At 35.3% G+C, this 23,701-nt stretch overlaps 1 protein-coding gene across 1 annotated transcript; it reads left to right on the top strand.

Moving 5' to 3' along the window:
* The first annotated feature begins 15,934 nt into the window (after positions 1–15,934).
* On the top strand, positions 15,935–22,976 carry LOC137813724 (apyrase 2). The gene is made up of 9 exons (XM_068616132.1): positions 15,935–16,807; positions 17,036–17,164; positions 17,421–17,477; positions 17,576–17,668; positions 21,164–21,369; positions 21,508–21,599; positions 21,768–21,985; positions 22,087–22,276; positions 22,374–22,976. The coding sequence occupies exons 1-9, from the start codon at positions 16,496–16,498 to the stop codon at positions 22,484–22,486; spliced, it is 1,410 nt and encodes a 469-aa protein (XP_068472233.1). The 5' UTR covers positions 15,935–16,495; the 3' UTR covers positions 22,487–22,976.
* The last annotated feature ends 725 nt before the right edge of the window (positions 22,977–23,701 follow it).

Here is a 23,701-nt window from a genome sequence, read left to right as displayed (position 1 = left end):
AGCAAGTTTAGATACAAAGCCTACCAGTCTTTTATACAAGGTCACATTGAATGTGTTCCCTACCACATGTAAACTTTTTTTCAAACGAAGCCCTTATTTCATTATGTTGCAATATGAGGACATTGTTGACATCATCCCAACATGTACACAAGTCTCCCATACTGCTTAGCAATATGCGTTTCAGATTCCAGTGAGCATATGATAAAAAAAACATTAATGGATTAGTTTAGGGTTTACAATTGTCACAATCAGGCAAAAATGAGTTGAACATACCTATTTGAGGTTGTATTTCCCAAAAGCATCACCTTATCGGTCCATGCCTTTACAAACTTTTCTTTATATGGCCTAACCCATGTGTTGTTGACATACTCAACAAATAATGACCAAGAAGAACTAATACTTTCAAACCGTTCAAAACAATTATCAAAATCTTCACATCAACCACAATCCATGACAAACCCCCAAGCATCTATGATGGAAACCAAGTAGAGGATGCTCTAGGCCATGAAGACCAAGCCCAACAAGGGGCCCAAGCCCATCAAGGGGTCCAAGCCCAACAAGGGGCCCAAGCCCAACGAATTACTAGGAGCATGGCAAGAGCTTTGGGACAAGAGTATAATAAAATGGCTCTTCTTATTTCTTTTATAGAATAGGGGTGTGAATGTAATAAAAAGGTGTAAGTAGTAAGGGAGTCTAGTGGGGAGTGTAGATAGGAGCCTAGGGGGTGCCAAACCGAATTTCATTGCATTTGTGTGCCATTTAGCTTGCATTTTCAGCACCTCTAGGCTATAAATAAAGGTGCTTAGCTTGTACAATTCAGATTGGAATTTTATAGTAGAGAGACTATACTCAATTTGGGAGAGAATTTGTGAGTTTTGAGTCTTCCTCTTCTTTGCCTTATCTTGTGAGCTATGGTGAGCTTCAAGTGGTGGCACTCCATCACTTATCTTGGTTCAAGGTTCCAAGTGGCGTGAATGGCTTCTTCCAATTCTCAAAATCCAGCAAGCATCTTATTCTATAAGTGTTCTTCTTCCCTTTTCTTCAATTTTCCATTCGGTAGTTTTGATTCCTAGAGTTTACTTCTTTTTCTACCGTTTATTTTGTGTTTCCAGCATTGTGTTCTTAATTCTGTTTTGGTTCAGTAGCTATCATTTAAATTCTGTCCAGTTTTAATTCTTGTTCTTCTTTCCTTTTGTTTTGATTCAATTTGACAATACATGGACTTCAATATGAGTCTTGGTTGGTGCTTAGTTTTGGTGAGTTCTTGAATTTAGAACATTGATCCAATTCTAAAGTAGAGTGCCTTTTAAATCCAGCTCAAGTTGTTCCTAAGAATGTCAAGAATCATGTGTTCTTGTAGTTACATTCACATCATGTGGTATCTAGAGTCTAGGCTTGTTTTTGCTTAATTCTTGAGTTGTATTGCACTTTACTTTCAAGAGCTCTTTAATTCAAGTTGTTTACCATTCTGTTTTAGGATTTATTTTGAGTTTTCTTGCTGTTTTCTTTTGTTACACCATGTGTTTGTGAAAAGGACTCTAGCACTCATTGTTCATATGAGTATGGCTGCTCTTTTGGAATGGCATTCTCCTTCCTAGAGCTGACCTTAAGCTTCCTTTCACTTGTGGTTATACCTTGTTATATGTCTTTTAATTTTGTAATCATGTCAAGTTTTGTCTTAGTCATGTTATTCCATAATTGTCATTACTTCTTGTAGTACTTTTATTGCTTTGATTGTTTCTTGCTTTGGTATTACTTTCTGTTTTTTAGTTTATTGCTTGATCCTTTGTGCATTTTCATTTTTAGATTTGAGTTCATGCTTGTATCTTCATTCTATACAAGTTCTTTTACACAAATTCCATTATGTCTTTGCTAGTTCATCTTACTGTTTTTCTTTCCTGAATAGGATACTCTGTTTTCTTACAAACGTGCTACTGTTTTCAATTTACTGCAATTAATTGGCTCACTGAAAATTTGTGAAAATTTGGATTTACATACTTCAAAGTGTTACAAAAGCATAGAAAAAAGAATCACTCAAAAATTCCAAGTACACAAAAAATGATAAATAAAATACGAAAAGTGTACAATACTGCCGAAAAGAATACGGTAATTGGGCAGCAATTTTGAAAAAATTATTTCTCTCAATTGGCTTACTGTTTTTACCTCATTCCAGTGCCATTTTTGAGTTAAGACATTGAAGTTTCTGTGGTTAATTTTTCACAGTCCAGTTCGCTTTCAATCGGTACAGTTAAATCTGTAAACATAGCACAGTTTGCTTTAAAAAAAAAAAACAATACATTTCCAGTAGCTGTTTTCTGTTTTCTTTAATCTACTCTAGCACTTTTCTTTAGGACTCTTTTTGTGTGCCTTCTTTATTCATTGAGTTCCTTATTTTTCTTGATTGTCTTTCATTCATATTCTTTCTAGTTTGTCATACATTACTCTCTGTTTTTGGTTTAGCTTTTATTGTTTACACCTTTTTCTTGCTTGTCTTTTTGTTCTTCTTAAAAGTTGTGTGGAGACTTGTTCTTAAGTAAGTTGGTTTGCTGTAACATATTTCACTTGAAGCTACTCCATTTCACAAGCAAGGCTTGGTTGAGGACAGAATTTTTTCTTGGAGTGGTTTGAGTGCTTTCTTGGGCATTTTTCCAGCAACCTATATCTCACTGTTTTTAATTGTTTAACAAGTTTCTTTCACTGTTTTGTTTTCTGTTTTTGTGTATTTTCTGCTCATGGCTCATTTCTCTAGTGGAGAGTCCTCCAAACCGTGCTCACCACAAAAGGCAGCCCTTTATGAGGACTTAAAGAATGCCAAGCAATCCAATGCTCACTATCTTGAGGTGATAAGGAAGATGGAAGCACGGCTCCAAAGTTTGGAGTTAAACCGAGAGGAAATGCATCAAAACCGTGAGAAAAGAACTCCTCCTCCTAGTCGGCATTCTTCAAGGCACTCCCATGGTTATTATGAAGACAATCCAAGGCCAAGACATCATCACCATGAAGAGAGGCGCCAACATGTGGCTGGCCCTTGTTCTCCAAATGTAAAACTTCCTAGTTTTAGTGGTGATAGTGATCCCAATGTATACTTAGGATGAGAGGCTAAGGTGGACCAAATTTTTGATGTAAATGGGGTTAGGGATGAGCATAGGGTTAAGTTAGCTTCTTTAGAATTTTTGGACTATGCCATGCAATGGTGGCATCAATACCTCATGGACATTGACCTACACAAGAGGCCGCCCGTGGTCTCTTGGAACGATTTGAAAGCATGTTTACGCGCTAGATTCGTACCCCCACACTTTAGGAAAGACCTTATGTTGAAACTCCAACGGTTTCATCAAGGCGCGCTAAGTGTGGATGATTACTTTAAACAACTAGACACGCTTTTAATTCGAGTTAATATGGATGAGAGTGAGGAGGCTAAGATAGCTAGGTTTGTGAGTGGACTTCGAAGGGATATTCAAGACGTGGTAGAGTTACAAGAATATTCTTCTTTGGAAAATGTGGTGCACCTTGCTAGCAAAATTGAAAATCAACTTGCAAGGAAAAATGCTTTCAAAAATTCTTCTAAAGATAACTACTACCACTCTTCTTGGAAAAATAAAAACTCTTTTTCAAACATCCCTTCTAAGGACTCTACTTTCAAACCTAGAGAGTCTAAGCCTTCCACTTCCAATGCTAGGCCTAAATCACCACAAAAATCGTCTAGTAAGAAGTGTTTTAAATGTTTAAGCTATGGACATATTGCTTCTAATTGCCCTACTAAACGAACTATGTATATGCATGATGGGGTAGATAGTAGTGAGCATGGGTCCGAATCTTCTAGACATTCCTCACCTTCTAGATCCCCAAGTGAGAGTGAAAGTGAAAGCCCACATGAGGGTGACCTATTAGTAATAAGGCGCATGCTTGGACAAGTGTTAAAACCTTTTGATGAAACTCAAAGAGAAAATATTTTTCATTCAAGGTGTCTTATTAATGATAGAGTTTGCTCTTTGATTGTGGATGGGGGGAGTTGTGCAAATGTGGCAAGCACAAGAGTGGTAGACAAACTTGGATTGCCTACCATCTCTCATGCCAAGCCCTACAAGTTACAATGGTTGAGTGAGGTGGGTGAGATAGTGGTGAACAAACAAGTCCTCATTACATTTTCCATTGGCAAATATAAAGATGAGGTCTTGTGTGATGTTGTTCCAATGGAAGCTACTCATATCCTTTTAGGTAGGCCATGGCAATTTGATAGAAAAAATTTTCATGATGGCTTTACCAACAAAATTTCTTTTAACTTCCATGGACACAAAGTCATTCTCAAGTCTCTCTCTCCAAAGGAGGTACATGAGGACCAAGTCAAAATGAGAGAAAAGAGAGAGAAAGAAAAAGAAATTAAAAATTCCAAGAGAAGCCTTCTCATATCTTCCCAACAAGTTCAAAAGGTAATAGTTACTCACAAGCCTATTTTTTTAGCTATTCCTAGACCTATTGAATATGAGTCGGCTAAGGATAGTCCCACATGTTTGGACCATTTGGTAAAGGAATATGAAGATGTGTTTCAAGATCCTCCTAAAGGCTTACCACCTCTAAGAGGGATTGAACACCAAATAGACTTCATGCCCGGGGTTTCTTTACCAAATCGCCCTGCATATAGGACCAATCCCCAAGAGACCAAAGAAATTCAAAGACAAGTTGAGGATTTATTAGCTAAGGGGTGGGTACAAGATAGCATGAGCCCATGTGCTATGCCTGTCATACTTGTCCCTAAAAAGGATGGGACATGGAGGATGTGTACGGATTGTCGCGCTATAAATAACATCACCATCAAATATAGGCATCCCATTCCTAGGTTAGATGACTTGTTGGATGAATTACATGGGTCTAAAATATTTTCCAAAATTGATCTTAAGAGTGGTTACAATCAAATTCGAATTAAACATGGTGATGAATGGAAAACCGCTTTTAAGACCAAATTTGGTTTATATGAGTGGTTGGTCATGCCTTTTGGCTTGACTAATGCTCCTAGTACCTTCATGCGACTCATGCATCATGTTTTAAGAGCATTCATTGGCAAGTTTGTTGTGGTTTACTTTGATGATATTCTTATATATAGCTTGTCCTTAGAAGATCATGAGTCACATGTTAGACAAGTTCTAGAAACCCTTAGGAAGGAGAAGTTGTATGCTAACCATGCTAAATGTTTCTTTGCATTAGATCATATAGACTTCCTAGGGTTTGTGGTTAGTCATAAAGGGGTGCATGTAGATCAAACAAAAGTTGCAGCAATTCAACATTGGCCTACACCCACCAATGTCAACGAAGTACGAAGCTTTCATGGCCTTGCTAGTTTTTATAGGCGGTTTGTGAAAGACTTTAGTACAATTGCCGCACCTTTAAATGCCATAGTAAAGAAGGATGTGGTTTTTATGGGGACAAGAGCAAGAAAACGCTTTTCAAACTTTGAAGGATAAATTAACTAAAGCCCCCATTCTAGCCCTTCCTAACTTTGCTAAGACATTTGAAATAGAGTGTGATGCCTCTAATATAGGCATTGGGGCCGTCCTCCTTCAAGAAGGACACCCCATCGCTTATTTTAGTGAGAAACTCAAAGGGAGTCATCTCAATTACTCCACTTATGATAAAGAACTTTATGCTCTTGTTAGAGCTTTGCAAAATTGGCAACATTATCTTTTTCCAAAGGAATTTGTGATTCATAGTGATCATGAGTCCCTTAAATATTTGAAAAGCCAAAGCAAGCTTAATAAGAGACATGCTAAGTGGGTGGAGTTTATTGAGCAATTTCCTTATGTGATCAAACATAAACAAGGTAAAATTAATGTAGTGGCCGATGCTCTTTCACGAAGATATACCTTGTTAAATGTTTTAAATGTTCAATATTTAGGTTTTGATCACATAAAGGAACTTTATCATGATGACTTAGATTTCTCTCTAATCTATCAAGAGTGTTCCAAGGGAGGTCATAAAGACTTTTTCTTACATAATGGTTTTCTTTTCAAAGGAAAAAGACTTTGTGTTCCCCAAGGATCTATTAGACAATCTCTTGTTAGAGAGGCTCATGAGGGTGGGCTTATGGGACATTTTGGGGTAGCTAAGACCTTAGAAACATTGCATGAACATTTCTTTTGGCCTCACATGCGCAAATCCGTACATACCTTCTGTGATAGATGTATAGCATGTAGGAAGGCTAAATCTAAGGTCCAACCCCATGGTTTATATACCCCTCTTCCTATCCCTACAATGCCTTGGGTTGATATTTCTATGGATTTTATCTTAGGACTACCCAAGACATCGAAGGGTAAGGATTCCATCTTTGTGGTAGTGGACCGTTTTTCTAAAATGGCTCATTTTATTCCATGCCACAAAGTGGATGATGCATGCCATATTGCAAATCTTTTCTTCAAGGAAGTTGTTCGTTTGCATGGACTTCCTAGAAGTATAGTATCTGATAGGGATTCTAAGTTCTTAAGTCACTTTTGGCGGACCTTATGGGGGAAACTTGGCACCAAACTTCTGTTTTCTACTACCTGCCACCCCCAAACTGATGGTCAAACCGAAGTGGTTAATAGAACTTTGGGTCAATTATTAAGATGCTTTATTTCCGGGAATCCAAGGGCTTGGGAGGATTTACTACCTCATGTTGAATTTGCCTATAATAGAGTAGTGAATTCCACCACTAACCATTCTCCTTTTGAGGTTGTTTATGGGTTTAATCCCCTCACACCTCTAGATCTTCTTCCCATTCCTGTCCTTGATGAGGTTCTATGCAAAGACGGTTTTGAAAAGGCATCTTTTGTTAAAGATTTGCATAACCGCATCAAGTTACAAATTGAGAAGAAAGTTGGTAAGTATGCTGACACTGCCAACCAAAGGAGAAAGGCATTAATCTTTGAGCTCGGTGATTGGGTTTGGCTTCATTTGAGAAAGGATAGATTTCCTTCTCTAAGGAAGTCCAAACATATGCCTCGTGGTGATGGCCCTTTCCAAGTCATCAAGAGGATTAATGATAATGCCTATGAGTTAGATATGCCCTCTACTTATCTTGGTAGTAATTCTTTCAATGTTACTGATCTCACTCCTTTTGCTGCAGGTTTCCCAAATTCGTGGACGAATTCTCTCCAACCCGGGGAGCATGATGGAAACCAAGTAGAGGATGCTCTAGGCCATGAAGACCAAGCCCAACAAGGGGCCCAAGCCCATCAAGGGGTCCAAGCCCAACAAGGGGCCCAAGCCCAACGAATTACTAGGAGCATGGCAAGAGCTTTGGGACAAGAGTATAATAAAATGGCTCTTCTTATTTCTTTTATAGAATAGGGGTGTGAATGTAATAAAAAGGTGTAAGTAGTAAGGGAGTCTAGTGGGGAGTGTAGATAGGAGCCTAGGGGGTGCCAAACCGAATTTCATTGCATTTGTGTGCCATTTAGCTTGCATTTTCAGCACCTCTAGGCTATAAATAAAGGTGCTTAGCTTGTACAATTCAGATTGGAATTTTATAGTAGAGAGACTATACTCAATTTGGGAGAGAATTTGTGAGTTTTGAGTCTTCCTCTTCTTTGCCTTATCTTGTGAGCTATGGTGAGCTTCAAGTGGTGGCACTCCATCACTTATCTTGGTTCAAGGTTCCAAGTGGCGTGAATGGCTTCTTCCAATTCTCAAAATCCAGCAAGCATCTTATTCTATAAGTGTTCTTCTTCCCTTTTCTTCAATTTTCCATTCGGTAGTTTTGATTCCTAGAGTTTACTTCTTTTTCTACCGTTTATTTTGTGTTTCCAGCATTGTGTTCTTAATTCTGTTTTGGTTCAGTAGCTATCATTTAAATTCTGTCCAGTTTTAATTCTTGTTCTTCTTTCCTTTTGTTTTGATTCAATTTGACAATACATGGACTTCAATATGAGTCTTGGTTGGTGCTTAGTTTTGGTGAGTTCTTGAATTTAGAACATTGATCCAATTCTAAAGTAGAGTGCCTTTTAAATCCAGCTCAAGTTGTTCCTAAGAATGTCAAGAATCATGTGTTCTTGTAGTTACATTCACATCAATCTATAATAATGTCCCAAGCCTCAACATTAGCAACCAACATTTTACACTTTGCTTTCACATTCTTATTAATGTGAAAACAACAAAGAAGATGGGAAGATTTTGGAAACACAATGTCAATTGCATTTATCAAAGTAAGGTCTCTGTCAATAACAATAACTCCAGGGTTGGCATTTGATATCAAGAAAAACCCTTTAAATTTTTCTAGAGCCCATATAAAATTATTTTCTCTTTCACTTGCTAAGAACACAAAAGCAACAAAGAAAGTGTGTCTCATGGAGGTCACACCAACAATCTCAAGCAAAGAGAACCTATATTTGTTGGTTTTGTAAGTGATATCCATCAAGAACACAATGTTAAATGCATTCAACAATTTAACTGAATTGGGATGGGTCCAAAAAATATCACTCACAACCTTAAAAGACTTCTGACACGTACTCCAATGAATGTAGTTGTCACGGTCAAGAAACATTATTAACTACTGTAATTCAATTCTAGGACCTCTAACTGATCTTTTATATGCATATCTAGCATTGTACACTTGTTCAATTGTTGTCACATTGTGTTTATTATTCTCTTTCAAAGTAAGTAATATGTTCATCAACTTTATTAAACCTTTTTTCATATCAACAAGCATGACATGTTCATAGGGTTTCAATGTACCAACATATGGGTGACCAACTAATGAGAAAGTCAGATCATGATTATAGGTACCACATAATGCCTTCAATACCCAACTTTCACCTTTCCCAACAGGTTTACCCTGCAATTTAAATGGATAGTATTTTCGTGTACTTGTAACACTTGTCTCCACATCAGGATTGTATTTTCTATACTTACCACCCTTTTCAAAATCTAACAATACAAATGTCTTTCTACCTTGTCTTCCCTTTGCGGTATCAGATCTAACAATGACTACTACAAAGCCAAGTTGAAATGACACCCTACGCACCAATTCTAATAAGTCATTTCAAGTAACAAAAGCCTAACAAATATATGCCAACATCAATAAATCACACCTCAAACTTATAACACAAATCAATTAAAATATGTTTTACCTCATTAGTTGTAAATGACTACTGTAATCTGCTAGGATCAATTCTTGTTCATTAACTTCATAATTTATTAATTGATCTATATGAGAGTTTTTTCTACTTCTTTAGATATATTTGTCCACATCTTAGATTCACTGGCCATAATTAAATTATGACTGACCTACATCATTCAAATTTATAGAACAAAACAAAAAACAAAAATTATTTTCAATTTTAGTGTTAAAAAAACACAACAAAGGTACATTCAATTTATATTGCAAACCAGATTTTAGAATTCAGTATGGTAATTCCGGATCCGATTTAACATATTGAATTGTACAATCCAATTTGAAATATAAATTAAATGTACACAAAAGATTGATCAATCCAGAAACTAATATTGGATCCAACATATGCTGAAAGAAAACTCGCCTTAATCACCCACCTTCACCACCAATCTTTAGCACCACCAACCACAAACCACCACCACCAACTACAACCAACCACAAACACCCATAAAAAACCCCTCCAATGAAGCACAAGTCACCCACAAAATGAAATACAAGTGACCAAAAAATTCAAAACCCTAACATATACTGATAATGGTACGTTTGTAATTTTAAAATTATATGGAGGTGAAGGAAGAACCAATGGAGTTGCAGGGACGATTTCCCTTTAAGCTCACACAAACATGTTCCCCATAGTCGGTATTAATTTTTTTATAATATTTAACTGTATAATATTAGTTATATGTTGAGTATTATTAAATAATTTCATTCATTATTTTGTCAATATCATATATTTATAACTACAAATCTAAATTTAATTTTATGGTCCTCCTTAAAATATATATATATATATATATATATATATATATATGGTTTAATACCACTTTTAGTCCCAATATAAGTTGTCAAAAATTAATTTGATCTCTCATTTTTTATTTTGTTCAATATGGTTCTAATTTTGTTTAAAATGACTCAATTTGGTCATTTCTATTAGATTGTGTTTGGCCTCTTGTAATTCAACTTTGAATTGAGTAAATAATTATTGTCCAATTTTTGAGACACTTATACTTTTCAAATTTCTCTCTAGAGATGTCTTCTTGCTAGACAAATTTCTAGATTTCTCCTAATAGTGTTGTCCCAACCTCACTCTAGAAACTAGTGTGTCAGTGATGTGATTCCACTAGCCATATAGAGAAAGGTTCTTGACCTTCTTAGGAATCACCTTGAGTTGGACATAATAGAGGCACTTTTCTTAGAGTTGGATCATTGTTCTAAGACAAGAACTCACCAAAAACTAGTACCAAATCCCAAACTCATTGGATGAACCAATTTTAGTCAAATTGAACCGAACAAAAGAGGTGAAATTAAAAGGAACCGAACAGAAATGATTAAGCACACAAATGAACCGAACAGAATTGAAATTAAAAGGCAAGAACAGAAACAATAGGTGCTGAAAAAACAGAAAAACCGAACCAAAATACTCAAGAACACAAGACAACAAAAGCAATTGAAAGAGAAGGAAGGAAGGAGAAGAGAGTGCTCATGAAGATGGAAGAATGTTGGATGATCTCGCCACTAGAAGTGTGGAATGCTCCTAGATAAGAGTGATGCCGCCACTTGAGGACTCCATTGATCCATCAAGATAAGACTAGAGAAGAAGGCTCCAAAAGCTCTCCAAAATTCACTCAAAATTTGAGTAGAGCTTTCTTAGATTAATTCCAATCTGAATTTTACAAAGGAAGCACCTCTATTTATAGCCTAAGGTGCTGAAAAATAGGTGGGAAATTTCAAATAAACTCATTTGAAATTCCCACCAAAAACAAGTCACATGGGAGGTGTGACCTTTTTCTACTATGACACCTCCCAAAAACTACACCTACACCACTCTCCTAAGTCACATGGACAATGTGACTTTATTTTACATTTTCACACACCTTTATTTAATAACCACACTTCCTAAAACTATACAAGAGTATTTCAAAGCTTGTTTGACTTAGGAGAGTGGTGTAGGTGTAGTTTTTGGGAGGTGTCAGTAGAAAAAGGTCACACCTCCCATGTGACTTGTTTTTGGTGGGAATTTCAAATGTGAGGGTGGATGTCCTCTTCCTCCATTAATAAAAGCCTCCTTTATTTGATTCTCATCAGTCAGCCTAATCTCACCTAGAATCAAACTCATAATGTCCATCTCCAAACCGTGACATTGCTACACTTCTTACATGATTCCTCTATCCTTCATAATCCATAGAAGAAATTCAAATAAAATATTGAAGAAGAGGAAGAGCTACACATGTGCATGGAAAGTGTTTTTTTATCATTCGGTAACTAAAGGAAGGTTTTGGTCCAAACTAAGTGTTCTTCGCTTTTCATTTTGTTTTCTATTTTATCTTCATTGTTCCATATTGTTTCCAAAAAAAATTCATGTCTTGAATTTTTTCACCGTTTAAAATTGTTCATATGTCTTGTTCTTTAGTTCAAATAAATTGTTCTTACTTTCATCATGTTTGTGCCTTAGGTGTTTATATTGTATGTGCTAAAATTGTTTCGCCTTTTTTTAGATTTCCTTCAATTTCAATTAGTCAAATCAATTTATATTTGAGTATTTTTTTCACTTTATAATCTCTACTTGTTATGCCAAGTCATGTTGAATCCACAAATGTTATAAACCTTTTTTGGGTGTAACAATTTTTATTCAAAAACAAATTTGAATTACTACATTGTGTTTGTGCTTTTGTGTGATTTTAATTTCTTGTAGTTAAGTTCATATACTTTTTATTAGACTAATGAAAAGTTTCTTAGATTTGGGATTCCATTATATCTTGAGTTTATCATAATCTTCTTTCAATTCCATATGTTTCCTTCTTTTTGCTTGTTGTTGAAATCTTGGTATTGATTGGAAAATTTATTATGAGTTGAATATTGTGAATTTTGGCACGAGAATTTGGATCTAGCAACATTAATATGTTAGGAATTTTGTGTTAAAAAGGAGCATCAAAATTAAAAAAGAAAAAAAAACATAAATCTTAAAAAGTCATATGCTCAAACTGAAAGAGCCTAACGCAAAACAATAACCCCAACGTATTGAATCTCAAAGTGTGATTTATGACTATTTTCTGGTTGATGTTATCTTGTGAGTATAGACATTCCAAGTTTGAATCATTTAAAAAAGAAGAAGAAATAAATCATCCAAGCACTAGTGCTCAAAACTTTAGTTTTTAATTTTTCTATTTTGGAAATCTATTCTAGTGCTATTCTTTAGGATTCCGAATTTACGCGCCTAATTTTGCTTTGTGCCTTAATTTTTAGTTTGTCATATTTGTTTTAAATCATTGAATTTTTCAATCTTTTTTCCATTTGATTTTATCTTTTGAAATTAATTTTTTGTTCTTTTACTTGTTTGACCACTTGAAGGGAATTAAGATCACCTCTTTGGTGTGTGGTTTGTAATCAAGGTTTTGATTGTTTAGTGGATTGCGAAGAGGTTTTTGGGAACTGGATGTAGCTCTTGGTTAAGAGCGAACCAGTATAAATTTGTTGTGTGATGTTTCTATCCCTTATCTCCTTTAAATATGTTTTTATTCACTGCTGATAAAAACAACCGGTTGATTCGCATAAACAACCGGTTGATTTTCTGAAATCAACTTAAAACAGTTTTATTTATTGGCTGATCTGGTTTCTTGTTCTTTGATTCTTCATTGAACTTCACTCTACCTTCAATATTTACGGAAAAACGTTTATAAACAATTCACTCCCTCTTGTTTAAGGCCTACAATTCCAACATTTGGTTGCACGATTCCTCAATTCATCCATGTTTTTAGTCCGTCTCTTGATTAAGCTTTCGGTGAATCAGCCCGGTCAGATTGTCGAGACAAGGTGATGCATGGCTATCTCTAACATGAAGTTTATGATACCCATGCAAACTTTGTTGAATCTATCCATAAATGCTCGCAAGGGTTCTCCTATTTCTTGCTTCATGTTAAGGAGAGACATGGATGAGGTGTGATGTGGTCGGCTCGTTGCATATTGTGTGGTGAACTTTGTTGTCAAAACTTTAAAGTTTCCAATGGAGTTAGGAGGGAGTCCGGTGAACCAACGAGCGATCTTGATGGCAGAGCCCCCAACCACACACAACTGCATAATAAAGAGGATGAAGACCTAAAGGTTGTTTATGGAATTATTTGCAAATATGGGTCTAATTGGGCATTTGTTTATTTTTGTAGGCCCAATCAAGAGGAAAACCATAGGATGAAAGAATGTACAAGCATATCCAAGAAGACCTCCAACTCATCAAAACATAAACTAGAGCTTTGGTCAGAAGAACACAAGAAGACTGAGTTTCAGTTGACTAGTCAACATTATTTTTGGGCCAAACTTTAGCTTAATTAAATTGTTTAAAGCTGTTTAGGATTTCATGGGCATGTATTAGGCCATTAGCATAAAATAATTGGACCAAATATTTGGGCCTAGTAGCATAGGTTTTTGGGCTTGTATTTGGGTCAATAGTAAAATAGGTCTAGTTAGGGTTAAAAGTGACTAGTTAGGGTAACAATTGGGCTTCTTTAAGCCCAATGTAACCCTAAAACGTCTAAGGTATATTAGAGAACGAAAATTACCTTCGCATGGAGCACATGGATGTCCACATGGCAACCTAGGAGTGGAGATGATTTAGCATGGAAGGTGTAAGCTCAACATAGAAAGCATGACTACATGACACCTTCTCATTAGAGATTTTTATTTTGAATTTTTAAATTTTTGCTCCAAAATGTTCAACCTTCTCTCCTATAAATTGAGGTGCTTGGCTCATGAATTATTAAGATAAATGTATGAGTGAATTGTTGTCCAAGTTTGCAAGCTTTCTCACTCTCTTTTCTAGACTCTCTAGGATAAACACCTTGATCTTCTCCTTCACCTCTCTTAGTGATTTGGCACAACCAATCACTCTCCCTACCTTACATGCACCTTTAAGGAAACCATAGCTCCATTGGAGCCATCCTTGTCTCCTTCATCCATTTGCTTTCGCCATTCATCTTAAAATTCCAAGGAAATCAATCTGTCATGAAGACAACACCATCAGGTCCTTCTTGGAGGGAGGTGGAGAAGACCTTACCTTGTTGGCTGTGTAAAGAGTCATTTGCGTCTTGAAGACATTTAGGTGTTAGTCCGGATCGGTGGAACCATCATAGAGTTTGATGGTTAGTCCTTAACACTTAGGAGGGAGTGATGTGTCGATTATCTTGTTTGTGAATGGATGCCCTGCTCTATTTATAGTATTGACTTATGGGCATTGACCCTGATGGGCTGAATACCAGTTATTAACTGATGCATAGTAGTTCATTGATACTAGGAATGTGTATCTTCCAGTTATTCCTGCATATTTCGGAATGTACATTCACTCTTTTAATGCTACTTGTAACTGTTGTTATTTATTGTATTTTTTTATGTTATTTGACTCGAACGATCGATCACTAAGATCGAGATTCACTCGTTCGATGGTACATCATTTAAACCTTTAATAATTTAGAATAAATTATACGTAATTGATAAATGAAGTTTTCTTCATTATATAGTTACTGAAAATGTTTATATATATAAATGATGTGTTTGGGAATGCTTTGATTTCTTCAAACATAAATAAAACAGAATGAACTCAGAGTTATTTACTTTTCATTTGTTTATTTTTACATAAATCTAAAGAATAATATGGATATTGTCAAATTAAAATTTTTATGAAATTTGTTTCTCAATCTATAATTATTGAGTGACCTCACAAATTTCTAAACAAATAATCGTGTTACTATTTTTTTTTGAAAAAGTAAATAATAATTTTTTTAATCATTTTAGAGTACATTTTTTTGGTAAATAACTTTTTAAAACAACATTTTGTAAAATATAATAACTTTTTTTGTAATTAGTTAAAGTATTAAATTTAAATGTTTTAGTTTAACACAGATACATACTTATGTATGCATTTTAGCCCATAGAAACCCATTTTCTTAAGGTAGATATTAAATGCATGAGATAAAAATAATGTATCAATGTTGATAATTTTGGAATAATAATACTTTGTGGCCGAATTATTTGCTGGTAACATAAGTTTTTTGAGCCGATTTTTTTGGCTCTTCGTAAGTTGTGGACTCAGATCTGAATCGGAATCTGAGTTTAGTAAGGTTCGGAGCAGTTTTTTTTTCCTCCACAAGTTAGGTAAAGTTTTTTTTTTTTTTTTTTTTTTTACAATAAGTTAGGTAAAGTTTAAAACTTGATTTAGACGTCATAATTAGTACGTGATTAATTTTATATTCGCCCATTTATCATGGCACACGGCGTCGCGCGTGTCAAGTGTAAAAAACTTACTTTTTTATTTATTTTTTCGTGTATACGTACAATTCTACATACGCTTTTGCCCCCAATTTGGTATACATACCTCAGTAGTAGCCCGTATGGTAAAAGTAAGGCTTTAATTTTTTGTCAGTTGTAATTTCTCCATCAAAGTGCTAATTTTGCTTTGGACAAATTATAACATTTCTTAAGATTTTCTTGTAATAACACTTACTATTTTTTTTTATCAATATCTCTTAACTTTCTTGTGGGTTTCTTTATTACAAATTATGTTAACTTCTTTTTTTTACATTGGGTTTCTTTTTCTTTATTTGGTAAACAATTTTCGCATATAAAATTAAATATATAAAAATAATAAAATTTTATAGTTAACTGTGAATCAAAAAAGGAAAGTAGATTATGATTTTAAAGGAAGAATGGGAACGTGGAAAGTTAATTCTTTCTCTCGTTCCAACAGATCGTACATGACACGTAGCCTTGTACACTTGAATAAAAAATACTTAATAATACTTATACACTGGCCACAGGGACAACGCGGAAAGATTCAGAAACAAAACGACTCGGTTTTTCGCAGACCGAGTCCGACTCGGAGGGCGAGCAAGGCCAACTCAGTAACCTTTTCTTCCTTTGCAATTTACAGTTACACACCATTTAACCATTTTTCCCGCACAAACAACCCAGACACTGACAACCCCTCTTCTCTCACTACACGCGCGAGATCGTTAGAGAGAGAAAGAGAGAGAGACTTCAGTGTTGAGTTGCAGAGACGCAACGTACATTTTGCATTGGCACAATACGACGGACACCATCACGCCGTTTTCACGTCCCTCTCGTTTTCGGATCCGTCACCGACGTCGTTTTCCTCCTTTCCAATCAGTTGGTTGATAATCCCAAGACACAGAGCTGGAGCCGCTACAAGATCCCAAGCAGTTGAAGGCTCCGCCCGCCGCCGCCTCCTCCAACGGTCAGATCCGGTACCGGTCGCCATCCTCCGCTGAGCTCTTTGACGGCCAGGCCAGCAGCAACTCCCCACCGTCGCACGCCGCTGATCAGCACTCGCCGGAGTTCGAGTCAAGCAAAATGCTGAAGCGCATCGGCCGCCAGGAGTCACTCACTGACAAGATCTACCGGTTCCGAGGGACTCTGCTCGTTGTGGCGATCCCGCTCCTTCTCATTGTGTTCGTCCTCTACGTCATGCCGTCAAGCTCCTCCAACGAGTCCGCCGGAGACTACGCCCTCGTCAACCGCAAAATGTCCCCGAACAAGAAATCCGGAGGCTCCTACGCTGTCATCTTCGACGCCGGCAGCTCCGGCAGCCGCGTCCACGTCTTCCATTTCGATCAAAACCTAGATCTCGTTCACATTGGCAAAGATCTCGAGCTCTTCGTCCAGGTTAAAACAAAGCAAATTATTATTATTAAGACTATTTTGAACGGTTTGGACCTGCAATTTCTACCACAATGTTGAAGTTTTTTGGCTCACGCTACTTCTATTGTTGTCACATTTGTCTGCAATTTACCGTACTATCAAGGATTGCGATAAAAATCCAGATAATTATTATTATTTCTATACTATTATTTGATTGTGTTTTTGGTCTTACAGTTGGTTTGTATTTTGCAGCTTAAACCGGGTTTGAGTGCGTACGCTCAAGATCCGAAAAAGGCAGCAGAATCTTTGGTTCCGCTTCTGGAAAAAGCTGAGAGTGTTGTTCCTCGTGAATTGCGATCCAAGACACCAGTTCGAGTAGGGGTGAGTTTTTTTTTTCTTTTGTTAAATTTATATTTACTGACCCTATGTTTAGATGGAAGTTGGGACCGTCCTCTTAGGAATTCTGATTCACATTCCTGAAATCCAATGCACAAAATGAATAAGGAAGAGGTTATTGTTTTAGGAGTACTTTTTAGTTCTTCCAACAAACATCCAAACATACACTAATTCAGAATGTGTGGTTGTGTGTTAATTGAGGTTTGAGTCCTAATTACATTGAGTTTGTGTGCCATTGCAGGCAACCGCGGGTTTGAGGGCTTTGGAAGGAGACGCATCAGATAAGATCTTGCAAGCGGTGACTACTTCTGTGTCTTTCTCAATTCAATGTTTTTAGCAGCTATGTCCAATTTGTTATGTTTTAACTTTTTCCTGCTTTGGATTTCATTAATTAAGGTAAGGGATTTGCTTAAGGACAAGACTAGCCTGAGATCCGAGACTGATGCAGTTACAGTGCTGGATGGAACACAAGAAGGTGCTTATCAATGGGTATGATTCATGAACTTAATGCTGTTAGAACTGGCTACGGCTTTAAATCTTTAGTCTTGCCTATTGGCTTTAGTCAAGTTACTATTTGTTTGTAAAGTCTGGAATGCATCATGACTATGTGAGAATTACAAGTGTTTTCTGTTATAGATCATATTGTTAAAACTGTTAAATAGTTCATAGGGGGACTACAAGATAATTGACTAGCTCTCACTAACATACACCAGGTTCTAATTAATAGATTTTTCGATGGCTTATGTTGATTGTGGTGTATGAATGAGGTTTTGGTGGCTATGGTTTCTGACTCTTTTTATTTATTTAAGTGGGACGGAGATGAGTTTGAATGACCAAATGTGAATGAACACTTTGCTTTTGGAGAAATAAGTTTTCCAACAAGTTTTCTATATCTCTGTAGGTATGAGAACAATACATTCTATTTTGCCATTACTTTCTAATTTGGATGCATAGGAGTATCCATGAGTCTACTCAATCACGCTTGTTTCTTTTAGGATATCTAAATCCTATTTTCTTTGAGAAATTAAAAGCCTTCCTTTGGTTGAACCACTTCAATGCCTAGAAGTATTTGAGACATGTAAGATCTTTGGTCTGAAAGTGTTTTTATAAAAGCTTCTTTAGCTAAGACATTTTAGCATTATTATTTCCTATAATGACTATCTTATCAACATGCACATTCAAGTAAACAAAATTTCCAAGAGATAGTCACTATGGCAAAGAAGAGTCGAATAATAGTAATGTTTTGTCACATAAGAAAAAGTATCATTATAATCAAGACCACATATCTAAGTGTGTCCTTTCTCTACCAATCTAGTTCTAATAGCTTCCTCATTTCGTCCAACTTTAATGATGTAAATCCATTGACATCCATTTGCTTTCTTCCCAAGTGGAAGAGGAACAAATTTTGATGTGCTATTATGTTCAAGAGCTTGTATTTCAACAATCATGGCCTGTCACCATCCGGGATGATCAAGTACTTCATTCTTATTTCTAGGAATTGTAAAGAGGACATATATGAGATAAATGACAAATAAGATGGAGACAACCAGTGACAAAACAATGTATATAGGATAAGGATTACAAGTATTTGAAGAGCAATGTGCAAACCATAATCCTCATTATTAGGAGCCATTGTATTGAGTGATGATGGGGAAGGATTTGAAGAAGAGGACTCACCATGTAACATCGAAACAATCACTCATGTCTTGCATTGGTAGCCTGGTAGGTGTTAATAGGTGGCGATGATTGTTTTAGTGGACTTGGAGTAGGTGAAAAACTTTCATTATAGGTTTGATAGTGTCATAAGCAGGATATAAGACAACTCTTTGACAAGCATACCAATTTTCTGTAAGTAGTAAATGGACAAAAGTCTGAGAATCAAATCCACATAGACTTGCTATGTAATTATTTTATCAAAAAGGAAATTAATTATAGGGTTTTGATTTGACTACAAGATAAATACAACATTTTATAAAATAAAATGAAAAGAGTCAAATAAGAATTTTAAGGTTTTTGGATAAGAGAATAAAGATTAGTTGAATGACTCAAATGAAGAATATTGATAATGCAAAATGATAGAAGAGCTGTCGAATATTAGTTTCATTAGTATTTCTCATGTAATTCCCTCTTCCATAGCTCAACATGTTCAATTACACAAATTAACTCAACGATCCACAAAATTCATTTTAACTAAGCAATCCACAAAATTGATTTTAATTCAATTCCTCGATGAAAAAAATACCTAGTTCCTAATTCCTCAATGGATTTTGTCAAGCAACCAACGTTAAATTCGCGGACTTACAACTGACTTGGTAGTTTCTACCCTCGTTTCCTATTGTAGGTTGTACCACAATTTTTACCTAGATCTTAATTTATAGAAGTGTTTTCCAATTGCAATTTGGTTAGTTGACCATTATAACCTTCAAGAAATGAATTCGTGTACACTTACTCTCATTACCAATTGTGGTTCATCTGGACTTTGGTTGGTTAGTGTTTCTTTCAATTCATGTTTTTACACATTCAATTCAATTTTGTTAGCCATCTCAAATAATTAGAGGACAATATATATGGGTGAGGAGAGGATTACTAAGGAGTTTTATAATGTGGTTAGATTATAAAAAAATCATAGTTTTATTAAAAAATACCCTTCGACCAAGAAAACAATTAGTCACAACCTCGGTTGTCTTTCTCTAATCTTTCAAGTTATTGGCTTCCTATTTACAAATTTGAAACCTGAAATGAAAAGTCATTCTTTTTTCTATTCATTTTTCTTTATTCTATTTATAACACTCCTCTTTTTTTTTAGGGTTGCTTTAACCTTGAGGAACCCAGATTTTCTAGTCTTTCTACGCATACCAAACTTAAAATTTTTCCTTATGTTTGTGGGTTCCCATGCCCGTACCAACCATAGTTTCCTTTCCTGTGTTTGTGGGGTACTCATGCTCACACCAAATTTTGAACCTTCTATTATATTCCTTCTTTTTTGACTTATTGTTCTTTAAATCTTAGGTATGAGACAGTTAAGTTTTCCTGTTTTTTTGGGTTCTAAGGATCATAATAATAAAAAATTATTTTCACTATTTGGCTCAAGGGAGTGATAAGTACAAAGTTTTAGGATGACTTTTTGGCTAGAGGCTCGCAAAAGAAACAGGTCTTGATCATATCCTGATACACATATGTATCAAGTAGAAATAAGAATTAAACAAGGCCAATTAGGCTACAATTGCTTTGGTGATTTATTGCCTTGGGGAAATTAATGGGAAATGTAGGTGTGGATTACTCATTTTACAATTTTTGTTACAATTTAGTGAAGTTTGAATTTTATATCCCTGCGGACATGATCTTGAGAATATACATTTTGTTAAATGTTTGAATGACCATTCACATAGCTTGTTGAATTATATGTATTGCAAACACTCGAGTATCTTCTTGAAAATAATTATAAAAATTTATTTAAAAAATTGTCGGAGTAGATAAAATTTGTTTCTTCCCTTCTCCCCATTGAATGTTTCACCACTCTACCTACATTCAAACTCCCTTTAATTCTGAATTTCCAACAAATGTAAAATAATTGAGTATTTATTCCACTTTATAATTTTTGGTGGGATTAACTCTAGGTTCCCTTACCAATATAAAATTCTTTGATCTACAATTTTCTCATTACATAATTGAATTTTGAAATTTCTATTTGAAGAGTTACAAGTAATGCTTAGATGTATCACTGAAATATAATTTAATTAGAACTTCAAAATTTAGCGAATGGTTGTTGTTTTTAGAACACTAGAAATCTAGAGATCTGATAATTTCTTGAAAGTTTATGTGCTGAATATATGGTCAGGTAGTATTTAAGTTGTTCACACTGTGCTAGGGTTTCCGGAAATATATTAATCAAACATGAATATAGGCTACTAGCTGCAACTTGTAAATTAATTATGAACTTTGTGTATTCTCTTCTCTGAAGTTTTACCTTGGGAATGGTTTTAGGTTACGATCAATTATCTATTGGGAAATTTGGGAAAAGATTATTCAAAGACTGTCGGGGTAGTTGATCTTGGTGGTGGATCTGTTCAAATGGCTTATGCCATCTCAGAGACAGACGCTGCCATGGCTCCAAAAGTACCAGATGGAGGGGATCCATATGTCAAAGAGATGTTCCTGAGAGGAAGGAAATACTACCTCTATGTTCACAGGTTTTCTACTTACTGATTTTCATCTTTTTTCAGCCTCTAGGAGCGTAGTCATTTTCAACTCCTATTCCATATTCATTGATGTTGTGTATTCTGCAATACCTTTTTCTTCTCTGATAGATTTTTGCATCTTGCTTTCAGTTACCTGCGCTATGGTTTACTAGCTGCTCGTGCAGAGATTTTAAAGGTTTCTGATGATGCTGAAAACCCTTGTATCTTATCTGGCTATGATGGTAAATATTCTCCTTTCTTGTATGCCTGATACCAAGTTACATTCAGTTCTTTTTAACCTTTCATTGGTCATGAAGGAAAAAGAGCTTTCAATTTCAATTATTTTTATATTCTTTTTCTTGCCTTATAATTCTGATAAGAAGCTATTTTCTTTAAATATATTTTCTTAGGGTCCTATGTGTATGGAGGAAAGACGTTTAAGGCTTCATCTTCCTCATCAGGAGCAAGCATAAATGAATGCAAAAGTGTTGCTCTTAAGGCTCTCAAAGTTAACGAGTCATCATGTACTCATATGAAGTGTACTTTTGGTGGGATATGGAATGGTGGAGGCGGGGATGGACAGAAGAATCTTTTTGTTGCATCTTTTTTCTTTGACCGGGCTGCTGAGGTATTTATTATTTTATTTTATTAAACCTTGGAATAGTGTTAATAGCCATTGCTTCAAATGCTACCGCATTGCTATTCTAATCACTTATTATTTATTCATAGGCTGGTTTTGCTGATCCAAACTCGCCAGTTGCGATAGTTCGACCTGCAGATTTCGAGGATGCAGCTAAGCGGGCATGTCAAACAAAACTTGAGAATGCCAAATCGACTTATCCACATGTTGAGGAGGGGAACCTTCCCTATCTTTGCATGGATCTCGTATACCAGTATACACTGCTTGTTGATGGGTTTGGTAAGTTTTATTCCAATGCGGAATACCTATAATGACGTTTCTGCAAACTGAGTTATTGTGTTGTCTTCCTGCCCTCATTACTTCTATTTGTTAGCAGGCATATATCCATGGCAAGAAGTTACGTTGGTGAAGAAAGTTAAATACGATGATGCCCTCGTTGAGGCAGCATGGCCCCTTGGCAGCGCCATCGAAGCTGTATCATCTACGTAATGTCACTGGCATCATCACTTAGATTACTCATCAGACATCTAGGGAAACATTAGTTTCATCACTCGGATATTGTGGTGAAATACTGTCATTCATGATGGTCAGAGATTAACTTTCCGGCTGAATTGAGATTGGATATGGATCTGTGATTCAGAAATAATGGGAGATCATATCTTCATTATTTTTCATATGTAATTAATTACCAACATTTTGGAAGATTCATTCGATTCGTTAAGTGCATCTAAATATGTTGTCTAAAGAGACGAACAAAATGGTGATGCTATAACACCATTTCATTTTTGTTTCTATAAATGGTTCCATTCGTGATGATATAGTTAAATCCTTTATTTTTCTTTCTCATCTTCTTGAGAACCCAGAACTGGCATGTCGGTTTTAGGGGTGTGGGTAGTTACCACTGCATTGGTATAAGCAAATCATGCATTTGTGAACGGCATAAATTGGTATTTCTTTATTCCATCTAAATTTCCTGCCATTCTTGTTTCTCCTGTTATTATTTATTTTTGTTTTTGTGTTTTGCAATTCATTTATATCTGAATAGGCAAAATTTTGGTCAACACCGAGGAATTAACTTGGGTAAGTTCAGTTTGGTGGCAATGGGGATTCAATCGATTCATTTTGACAGGTTTAGTCAAATCCTTAAATGTTCTTCGACTGTGTCAATGTTTGAGACTGGAATTTGATGGATTAATTTTTCTAATATAAGAAAGATATAAATACAGGTTATTATTATTTTAATAGAGGAAACCTTTCTTTTTTTCCCTTGATATGATAGAGTATAAGTTGTTATTTTATTTTAAATTTTTTATTCTGGCAAAACTCAATACATTAACCTTAGTTTGGATTTGGTGTAAAAGAAAATATTATATCAGATAAAGCTGACAAAATGGATAGATATCCAATTTAAATGATTGAATAAAAGTAATTTATTAATTCATTTTGATTAGTTAAAAATTTACTTAAAATAACTTGTTTCCTATTCCTCCCTCCTATGGACCAATGTCATTGGTATCTGTAGTTTTCGTTTGCGACAATAATCTATCTAATAATAATAATAAATAATGACTATTCAAAAAAATAAAATAAATACATTTTGTACTATGTATTGTAGAATGAGTTTTGAGATCCATAAATATATTTCAGAATAAAAAATTTAAAATATATTTATAAATTTAAAATTATGCATAAATATATTTTTGT

The sequence above is a fragment of the Phaseolus vulgaris genome, chromosome 1 (assembly GCF_051622355.1).
Source record: "Phaseolus vulgaris cultivar YP4 chromosome 1, ASM5162235v1, whole genome shotgun sequence".
Classification (NCBI taxonomy): domain Eukaryota; kingdom Viridiplantae; phylum Streptophyta; class Magnoliopsida; order Fabales; family Fabaceae; genus Phaseolus; species Phaseolus vulgaris.
This window is presented reverse-complemented; position numbering and strand designations above follow the sequence as displayed.